Below are 11,378 nucleotides of genomic sequence, written 5' to 3'. Positions count from 1 at the left end.
TAATGTAGGAATTTAGTTTTTACTCAATCGATAATGCGGGGATCGAGAATGGAGGCTTCTAATAAGGAAAGGAAGATGGCAGCACTTTGGAGAAATTGGGGTGATGTTGAGATCATGGAGTTGTAAAGATCTCTGCAAAAAGCATGGACAGAGACTCTATTCTCCATGGCAAAAAGGTACGACCTGACTCAGAAAATAATTTTTCCTGGGACATTTTCGGGTTTTTCCAACTGAAGGGCTCCATAATGATCAAAAAATGTTAAAATTATGCAGACTTATTTCCAACAGCCGACAGTTTATTTTACATGATTAAAGACTTGGTATTTTTTATAAATTTTTTAATTTTCTATAGAATTTCTTAGACGGCGATCCTGATCAAAATTGAGGCACCCGTAACTTTGCTCCTGTTGGCAATAACCCATCACAATACAAACGTTTTTTGCTCATTATGATGGTCTCAAGTAGGAAAATCCCAAAAAAATCCTAAGATAAATTTATTTTTCGAGTAATCGACGTCGGGCAGTTGTAAAGATCTCTGCAAAAAGCATGGAGAATAGAGACTTTTCTTCTCCATGGCAAAAAGGTACGACCTGACTCGGAAAATAATTTTTCCTGGGACATTTTCGGGTTTTTCCAACTGAAGGGCTCCATAATGATAAAAAAATGTTAATATTATGCAGACTTATTTCCAACAGGAACAAAGTTGCGGGCCACTTTGCAAAAAAATGCATAGACAATGTCATCCTCAATTATCTTCATTTATCCTCATATATGTTACATGTCAGGAAAAGATTTTTTTTTAGGACTTTTTCCTACTAGAGGACATCATAATGAACAAAAAACGTTTATATTGTGTTGAGTTACTTCCAACAGAAGCAAAGTTACGGGCTAATTTTTATAAAAATGCATATAGACTGTGTCATCTGCCCGCCCTGGAGAAAATTTTTCGGACTTCTGTCTGAAAAACTCAGTTCTAGAGTTCTAAAGACTTTTTCGGACAAAAGTCCGAAAAATTTTCACCAGGGCGGGCAGATGACACTGTGTATATGCATTTTTATAAAAATTAGCCCGTAACTTTGCTTCTGTTGGAAGTAACTCAACACAATATAAACGTTTTTTGTTCATTATGATGTCCTCTAGTAGGAAAAAGTCCTGAGAAAAAATTTTTTCCTGACATGTAACCTATATGAGAATAAATGAAGATAATTGAGGATGACATTGTCTATGCATTTTTTTGCAAAATGGCCCGCAACTTTGTTCCTGTTGGAAATAAGTCTGCATAATATTGACATTTTTTTATCATTATGGAGCCCTTCAGTTGGAAAAACCCGAAAATGTCCCAGGAAAAATTATTTTCTGAGTCAGGTCGTACCTTTTTGCCATGGAGAAGAAAAGTCTCTATTCTCCATGCTTTTTGCAGAGATCTTTACAACTGCCCGACGTCGATTACTCGAAAAATAAATTTATCTAAGGATTTTTTTGGGATTTTCCTACTAGAGACTATCATAATGAGCAAAAAACGTTTATATTGTGATGGGTTATTGCCAACAGGAGCAAAGTTACGGGTGCCTCAATTTTGATCGGGATCGCCGTCTAAGAAATTCTATAGAAAATTAAAAAATTTCTAAAAAATACCAAGTCTTTAATCATATAAAATAAACTGTCGGCTGCCTCACTAGTTTATAACTCACGCAATTGGTACTTGGTTCAAAGTGGGGCTCAAAAGATCCGCCCCTGTTTTATCATTTCTCAGCAGTCATAGGCTGCTCCGAAAAGCAATACGATGCTGAAGCTTCTCTAGACCCCACTTGATTCTCGTATTCTATTAGTAAACCAATTTTAAAACTTTACTTCCCCGAACCAATCAGATTGTCCAATCAGCTTACATGCGCGCGCAATTTGAGTAGAGAAGCAATGAACGTAAGAATGGTCACTCCAAACTTCATCGTAAACTGAACAATCGGAAAATGACATCCGGTGACAGAAAACCAAATTCTGTATAATTTACGCATTTTTTCCCATTCACATCGATATTAATAGCCCAAACTATTGTCAGAAATATATGTTATATACTTCAAAATTAGTTTCGTTGTCATGCTGTAAGCAACGCCCACAAACCCCTTCCTCATCAAAAACCGGAGAGCCACTGCTGCCAGAACGCGGATGAAAAGTTCCCCTTCCCAAGCATTACTTTAGCATCACATACAGCCTAAACGATGCTTGGGAAGGGGAACTTTTGTCCGCGTTCTGCCAGTAGTGCAGAGAGCTCAATACTTGTTAGTCACAAGAGCAAACGCATTTAAAATAAATATTCTTTCTGAATTATTTTTTTTATATATATGTATTATCAGCATCATTCAAATCAGGTTACCATATGTTCAGATTTAGTCAACATACTTAAGTTTTTTTTATTAAGAAAATATTAATATGAAGTTGCTACATAACACATTATTAATTCAATATCCGGATTAAATAATTCAAAATTATGGCAAGTCTAGTTAATATTATTATTATTAATGCTAATGATTGTCTATCTGATATGTGTATACTGTAAGTGAGTAAAAACTGTTATTTTTAAATGAATCATCAAAACTGACATACGTAACAATTTTTTCTACAAAGATATTACATGGCGACGTGATGTCTGCAGTGCTGCGTCGTAAACTATTGGCAACGACTTTCGAACACTCGGAATACGCCATTTTAAAAAAAAGAAGCAATATTTTATCAGAAGTTAGAAGTTCGGTGTCAAAACGTGTTTACTTCTTCATCTGGCTGCAGTAAAGTTGCGCTGATAGATTACGAGATTTATGTGAATAGTTTATTATTTCTTCCATTTTGTTCACTATTTTCGTTTAGCATTTAGAAAGCTATCATATTTAACAATCAACAAATTAAATATAATATCAAATGCAATCCTATAAAATTATGAATCACATTGATTTGGTATAATTAATTTGTATAATAATTGATTGCTACTATATATTTGAAAAAAATTAATGACATAGCATACAATTTTTTTTTTTCATTGTATTCTTCTATTAGTTGTTGAGGGAGGGGATATATATATATATATATATATATATATATATATATATATATATATATATATATATATATATATATATAAGTATTAATTGTATTACTTCGATCAACTTATTAGCAGTCGAGTTTATTGATAATTGAAAAAGCTTTATTATTTTTTAATTAGTTGCGGAATAATGAACGCTTTATTTACGCGTAATGCTTTATTAGATACATATTATGATTCACTTGTTATAAAAATACATACAATGTATTTACATAGGATACTCTTACACGTTTACACTGAGATTTTGATCTACGCCTAATAACGACAGTGATTTCCGCTCGAGCCCGAGGCATATGGCCACCCATCTAAGTAGTGACCGTTCTCGTCACTAATTAACATTTTGGTGATCAACAGAGCCATACACTGACTGCGTGGTCATTACTGTCGCTATAGAAGGCTAATTAGTAATCACAAAAATTTTTAATTAAGAACAGTAAATCACGTTGTATTATAATGTAATATTTCTTCAAATATTTTCATACCAGAGGCTTTAATCTAAGTTTTCTTTTCCTATGATCATTACAAAGTTTTCCAAAGAAATCGAACATCGTATTTCCTGCGCTTTTATACAATTCTTCCAGGTGCTTCACTGTTTCATGAAATTGAGTTATTGAGTCTTTTATTTGTTTATTCTTGGCCGTCGAATTTGTTCCGCTTTCATTTAATTCTTCCAGGTGCTTTACTGCTTCATGAAGTTGAGTGATTGGGCCATACATTCGATCATTGGCCGTACTTAATGCTTGAAGGTCACTCAAGTACACTCGACCCGGCTCTAGCCAAGATGATGAAGTAGGATTTTGATGGCTGACTGGATGTTTGTTACCTTTCTTAGTAGATGGACGATTGATACCTTTCTTAGTAGATGTACATTTGTTACCTTCCGTAGTAAATGCTCGGATTTCGACCTCATCCAGTCTTTGCAACACCACTCGGGGCTGTCGTTTCAGCGGCTTCATAGACTTGGTTGAAAGTGGCTTCCTACCAATTCGCTTACTGCGTCGTAGAGTCCGTCCCATTTTTATTGGTTTGTAGTTTTTGGCTAATAAAAGCAAAGGCTCTTGTGCATTTGCTTATTTTATTTTTGATCAGGACCAATCCACCTGAAAAAAAAAATTTCGTAGTTTTATAACAACTATCAAAAAATGTATATTCTGACATTGCGTTCTGGGAAAAGTTTATAACCGACCGAGTCATAACAAAATCAAATGATAAACAAGTATTACGTTTTTCGTATAAATATAGACGCAAAACACCCAAACAGTGCCTCAATTATCTTCTCGACTATAATGTTATTGCATATCGGTGTCGTAAGAAATGAAAACCCTCATGGAGTCTAAAAAGAAGTGCTCATATTCAATTCAAAAACAAATGTTATATTTTAAGATGCATAATTCAATTCGTTCTATTTTCAAGGCTACAAACTCTATGGTTTTTTGTCGTAGGGAAAGCTCATAAACTTTGACAACGAAAGGCTCAAAATTCCATAAATAAGAGGTAGAGAATGCATGACAGTACACGGATATTTTTCCCACTTTATTGATAGAAATGAAGGGAATTGAGAGTAAGGAGGTGTAAAAGTTACAAAAATTCCACTGTATACACTTATTTTAAGTCAAAAGGGCTTCAATTTAAGAAAAAAAACTGAAACACTTACCTCCACACAAACAACAGTAGTTGGATTGATGACGCCCAGATCACAGTTGTAAATACTCAGAATTTATTTTAATCAATTATTTATGAGCTTCTGAAAACAACGCCAGCGTTCGCCGCCGCGCCCGATAATGAATTCGGTCAACACCCAGTAGACTGTTCAAGGTTGTTTTTTTGTGGGTGGGCGCGTACGTGCGACAGAGTATCTCGCTTCGTCTCTTTTCTGGATGACGCAATAATCAATAACGAAAAAGCAATGATGTGGTATACAAACGTAATGTAACTTGGAACTTGTTATTTATGAAAAAACATATATTTTATTAAATTACTCATCAACAATCAAGAATTTTCCATTGTAATCGTAACTATCAAACGATGCGCACCAATAAATATTTTGTACATACAGCTATAAGAATGTAGTGGATTTTTCAATCAGGGAAGTAAATAAAACAGGATGGAGGGAAAAGGGGTTTATGGGGCTCAAAATTTCGCCCTCATTTCAACCTCACTATAGTATTTTGTCCGATAACTATACAGCACTGAGAGTCGAATGAGGAGCAAAGTTTTATGTAATTTCATTCTCAATGGCTCTGCACAACCATAGCAAAATTGGTTATTTGAGATAGAACTGAGGGCCAAATTTCGACTCGGGTGTACTTTTTACTTAAAGACACACATATGATGATGGAGTTGGTTACATATACTAATGTAAAGGCAATAAATGTGCCCTCTAAATAATGATTTGATTTTCTACCACTAGATTTTATGTGATCAGTTCCCGATTGGGAATGAAATAAATTGGTATTCTTATAACTTGTTGTCGACAGTTGAGTGGAATGGCAGCTGCTGATTAATTCCATTTAAGGATAATTAGACTTATTTCGAGTATTAATTAGTGGTTAGAGTAAAATGAGGAGGAAAAAAACACAATATATTATGATTCTTATATTTCCATGTATAATATGATACACGTCAATTAGTAGGCGGAAAAATCTTATCAACTTACGCTAATGAATCCTTGAAAATTGATTAAATAAACTAATACTAATACCCGTAAGCTTTTGTAACAATAAAATATTGATATAATCTATAAATACATTCATTTATTATATTTGAATCTAATTTCTTGCATTTTATTACGTATACTGTTTAAAATAGACTGATTGGCTGTTTTAGGCCACTTATTGGCTTGGGCATACTGTTCAACGTAAGTCAATAAAACAGTTCTTGCATTTTCATCCAATCCAGGCCTTACATGTGTCCCATCAATATCGAATGCCTTAGCTCTAACGCCAGTTAAGGAACATGTATACAACGCACTCTCTGTAAAAATTTCTACTAACAATAATCGTGCTAGTGTTTTGGAATTTTTGGCTAGTCTTTTACAATTGACGAGTTTAACAGCATTGATATACACGCCTGTATGTTCTATAAGTTCAACAAGCCCTGGTGCGTACTCACGATACCTCAAGGTCCATTTTGAGTCATTTTTATCATATTCAGGTGGTAAAGTAAGTGTGCGAGATTGAAATCGTTTTCTTTTCACATAGTCATCATCATCATCATCATCATTATCATTACCATCGTCATCATCATCATCATCATTATTATCGTCATCCTCATCATCATTATCAGCACTATCATCAATTTCTTGTTCGTTTCTTTCGGTTTCTCTTCTTTTGATAATTCCTATTTCAGCTTGTGTTCGTTTCAGCACTTGTCTTTTTTTTTCAATTTCTTTTTCTTCACGTTCTATCTCTTCTACCACCGGAGCTACCTTATCTTTTATTGTAGTATTCAAAGGATCATAACTTCCACTATAATATCGATTATTTATACCATCCATCAGTTTTTCTAAGTACGTACAGTGTTGAACAAGTTCATCGTACGTATGATCAAGGAATAATAAGCCTTCTTCAAAATAAAGGTCACTGACGTTTTTAATCTGACCTGGGTTGCCAGTATCCGAAATTGGTTCGCTAATTATTGTAGCATCTAATGATTTATTTGTTAACTGCGGGCTATCATGATTCACTGGTGATTCATTACCTGCTATGCTTTGTGGACCATTATCATCTTCAATGGAATCAACATTATTTAATGTTTCATCGTTGTTTTCTTGTCTACCGGTAACTTCATACAGATAATGTTCCGTATTTGATAACAGCTGTTCGCCATTTAATGATTCTGATAAAGCATCCGTCTGTTTTACGACCTCATTATCAGAGTTAATAGTCGCAACTCCATTGGTATGTTTTTTATGAGTTGCGATTTTTGTACTGATCGCTGCTAGCTGTTCTGATACGGGTTCTCTGTTATAGCTTGATGGAGCTTCAGATACTTGAGGTTTGTTTACACTTAGATTTGACTGAATTCGCTTGGACCTTCGTAAGCTTTTCAATATCTTCGACACACCATCGTCTGGAATAAACATCGCCATAAATTTCAAAGGAAACATAATAAAAAAAGTATAATTTATACAAGTATTATGATAAAACGAAGAAACTTACCATTATTGACCGGCCCTGAACTGCTTTGTTTGTTAATTAATTTTTCTGTGAGTGTTTTGATGTATTTTTCTGCGTCTTCGTAAGAATCTGGAAAAACAAAAACAAAAAATATTTACATACTTTCAAGATTGAATACTTTGATCTCTGATATCAATATTCTAATGTAAATATTATTCAATTCAAAAATAGCCTTTGATATTAAACGATAGCTACTCTAAATTCTGTTCAATTTAATCTAATACGCATGTTTCATATCTCGCTCGGTACGTAGTCTAGGAGTACATAGAATTATCAATTAATTTTGTTGTTACGGAAATACACCCACACATATGACATCAATTGAAGGAATAACAAGTGATAACAGGAACGGATGACACTAGAAGTCACTAATTTAGATATGTGTTATTTTTTATTTGATATCATTTTTGACTTTTTGCTCACTTTAAGACTGAAACTAATTTTTTCACAAAAGTCTGTTTTAAATTATAACTTTAAATGGAAGTCATTACACACTCGAAACTTAGCAATTTACTCACCAGTGCCATATTTAACTTCGGCCACATAAATTGACCAAGCATCTGAGAAAACCTCACCATCCTTAACACGTTTTTTTGTTATTGATAAATTTTCAACGGGAAATTTAGTAACAACTGCTTGATCCACTATTTCACGTAACTGAATCCAAGAATCCGGAATGCAAACATATTGATCGATGTCACAGTATGGCGGATCCGAAAATTCCACAACATAATATTGGTAATCCCTCTTTATATCCATCTAAAAATAAAAGAAACGTTTTGTTTCTCACGAAGTATTGTTTACCACTTCTACTAAAAAATCCCCTGAATTAATCAGAATGAAGCTCGCTACTACAATTTCAAGGTCAAAAGACGTCTTACAACGAACACGCCAAAAATCTGACTGACTGTTAGCTATATGGCGCGTCGACTTTATATACAGGCCGTTTTTATCGTTTGTATTTACGACATAGTGACGGTCGTTAAATTTTGCCAATACAGTGCTGAACATAAATCAAATAACATCCGCTTTTATTTGATTTATGAGAAAATGGCAGAATAGGAATTATTGTAATTTCTTATAAATTTTAGACAGTTGTGCCTACTCTTTAAAAAGGAATTAGTGAAATTCACTTCGAGTTAGTGAAATTCACTTCGAGTTAGTGAATATTCACTAGGAAACCAGCTATAGGTATAATCCACTAGTTGAATTAGTGGTATATACTTATAGCTGTAGAAATAGTGAATATCCACTGATTTACAGTGAATTTCACTAATTCATTTTTAGAGAGTAAGTAACATTTTGATAAGTAATTAGTGAAATTATTATTAAATTAAGCTCCAAAATTCTTTAAAAATGTACTCTCTAAACATGAATTAGTGAAAATAAGTGAATATTCACTTATTCTGAGTGCCAACCGAACCACTTTGTGAAATTAGAGGTTCGGTTTGCACTTGGAATTAGTGAATATTCACTAATTTTCACTAATTCATGTATAGAGAGTAGTTGAGCAAAAATGTTGTAGAAAAAAATTATGTGCTCGAATGTACTTGCGCGATACGGCTGAACTAACAGTGCCGAGGTCAACGTATGGCAAACAACCATACATAACTAGATATAGAACAATGTATAGATGATTCACGAACGACACGTGTAAGATTAACAGGAAAAATATGAGTGTATTTGCCCGAGTCGAAATATTAGACGTAAATGGAACGTTTTGAACGTAAATTAAACGTATTGAACATTCAAAATGCATGCTCTCTAAACACGAATAAGTGAAATAAGTGAATATTCAGTAATTCTGAGTCCCAACCAAACCACTTTTTGAAATTAGTGGTTCGGTTTGCACTTGGAATAAGTGAATATTCACTTATTTTCACTAATTCATGTTTAGAGAGTGAAACTGAAAAAATTTTAGGAATTTGACATTATTATAATCCAGGAATACAAAATTGATGACAAAATTTTTTGGTACTCTCTTAAATTTGAAATAGTGAAAATAATGACTATTCACTGTTTCCTAGTGAAAAGTATGTCAGTACTTCAAATAGTGGTATACTCTTCACTAGCAATAAGTGACTATATTCACTGTCAAATAGTGATTGTCACGTGATTTTCACTAATGCGTTTTTAGAGAGTATATGCTTATATTTTCTTATTGTAAGTCTAAATAGGTTTTCATTACATTTTGGATTCGTGATAGTCCAATTTACGGTTTGAATAAGTTAACGTCCGATTAAAATATTATGCTGCAAAAGATGACCACCTTGTAAAAAAATGATCGCTTTGACTGCGTTACATTAATTAGTTGACGGCCTTCATCTTCTATTCAAGTTATTTTAATGATCATCAATGTTTGATTTTTTGGTCTTTTACTGAACAGTTGAAGTTGTTATACTGTTCATTGTGGTTTCGTTAAATAATGGAGTGAATATTATCAAAGTTAACTTACATTTTATTTTGGATTTCTGTTAGAGTAAATTATTTTGTATGATAATTATTTCTGGTATACAGAACAATTTCTTAGTAACAAAATGCATGTATATGTGTATTTTAGTTAATAATGAGCGTACTGATTTTCTATCGGAAGATTTGTACGCGAAATCGTTTTTGAATTAAGTTTCATCTGAAATAGAAAATTTCGCATCGAAAAGCCCTCCTAGTCGGTCTTTCGAGAATTCGCGAGGAGTTAGTATGGGACAATGATGTATCTCTACTAGTGGTGTTTGCCATCTAGAAATTTTCAAAAACGAGTATATGAAAAATAGAACTCGTAGTGTGTCGGTTACTGTAAATGAATAAAATTAATAATTGTTAACTCATACTTGATGAATTTTTTTATTCATACACATACCTCAATTCCCAGCACTGTGGTTCAGAACTTTGTTCAGTATCTTTGTTCCTAATTGGAAAAGCTGATGATATTATGCAAGATGCTTGGGCAGAGTACGTACGCTGAATATTCCGAATATTTAACTAACTATTTGATACAAAAGGCATAAAATGTTGTTCATGAATAAGAATAATTTTTATTGTTCATATTAGGTTATTTATTAGTCACAAAATAAGGGGGAGTATATATATATATATATATATATATATATATATAGACTCCCCCTTATTCTGTAACTAATAAAAGACAAAAAAAAAATATTTTAAATCATTTCCTTCTATTACTTAAGAGAGCTATAAATTTAATTACTCTATGATTCATTACTGTATCTTAATTTTTTTTCATTTGAACAACTAGATACCCATATGAAAAAATATATCCGGGAAGGTATGCCGTAAAAATTGCACATACTCGCAACCATACTGAAGATCTAAAAGCCGCATGTAGGGGAGGGTGGGGCAGAGCGGCCCCCCTAAGCCAATTATTATTTTTTATGGCTTTCAACCATAAGATCACTCTACTTTTGTCCTATTTCGAACAAATTTATGGACACTTTGCCAAAATTCTGAAAAAAAAAATTTTTTTTTGTGGGGCAGAGCGGCCCCCCTCCAAAAAGTGATAAAAAATTTTTTTTTTCTTTTTTTTTTTTTTTTTTTAATTGTTTTCATCATTGAGAATGTATTTATTTCTCTTGACAACTATTTTTTGTTTTATATTACTCGAAAAAAATTTTTTAAAGTGTAATAAATCGTTCACTCTCGATTACCTTAATTACTAATTGTTATTTAATAAAAAAAAATCAATTCTGTAGTTTTACTTTATTTCGAAAATTTATCAACTAAAAAAAATAATTTAATTTTTATAAATTTTTAGTGACCAAATTTGCCTCTTACATAAAGAAACGGCCGAAAAATATGAAAAAATGATTTTTTTGGAAGTTTCGGCTGGTCCCTTTTGCCCCAGGTGTTATGCGTAGGGCTAGAAATGTGGAATTATACAAATTTTTTTTTAATTTGACGATAAAAATATGAAAAAATCACTTTTTCAAAATTTTGAGCTTGTCTATTTTGCCCCGAATGTCATGCGTAGGGCTAAAAGTGCGCAAACATATCGGATTTATAGTAATTAGACGAAAAAAAAAAAATTTTTTTTTCGATCAAAATTTCAGGGGGGCCGCTATGCCCCACCCTCCCCTATAGTTTTTTGCCCAAAT

At 32.9% G+C, this 11,378-nt stretch overlaps 1 protein-coding gene across 1 annotated transcript; it reads right to left on the bottom strand.

Moving 5' to 3' along the window:
• Window positions 1-4,248: 4,248 nt before the first annotated feature.
• On the bottom strand, window positions 4,249-8,182 carry LOC130675308 (protein PFC0760c-like). The gene is made up of 3 exons (XM_057480889.1): window positions 7,788-8,182; window positions 7,252-7,338; window positions 4,249-7,162 (listed from the first exon to the last, which is right to left on the bottom strand). Exons 1-3 carry the CDS (start codon window positions 8,026-8,028, stop codon window positions 5,841-5,843), a joined length of 1,650 nt encoding a protein of 549 aa, XP_057336872.1. The 5' UTR covers window positions 8,029-8,182; the 3' UTR covers window positions 4,249-5,840.
• Between the last annotated feature and the right edge of the window lie 3,196 nt (window positions 8,183-11,378).

Source organism: Microplitis mediator, chromosome 1, assembly GCF_029852145.1.
Source record: "Microplitis mediator isolate UGA2020A chromosome 1, iyMicMedi2.1, whole genome shotgun sequence".
Lineage (NCBI taxonomy): Eukaryota > Metazoa > Arthropoda > Insecta > Hymenoptera > Braconidae > Microplitis > Microplitis mediator.
This window is presented reverse-complemented; position numbering and strand designations above follow the sequence as displayed.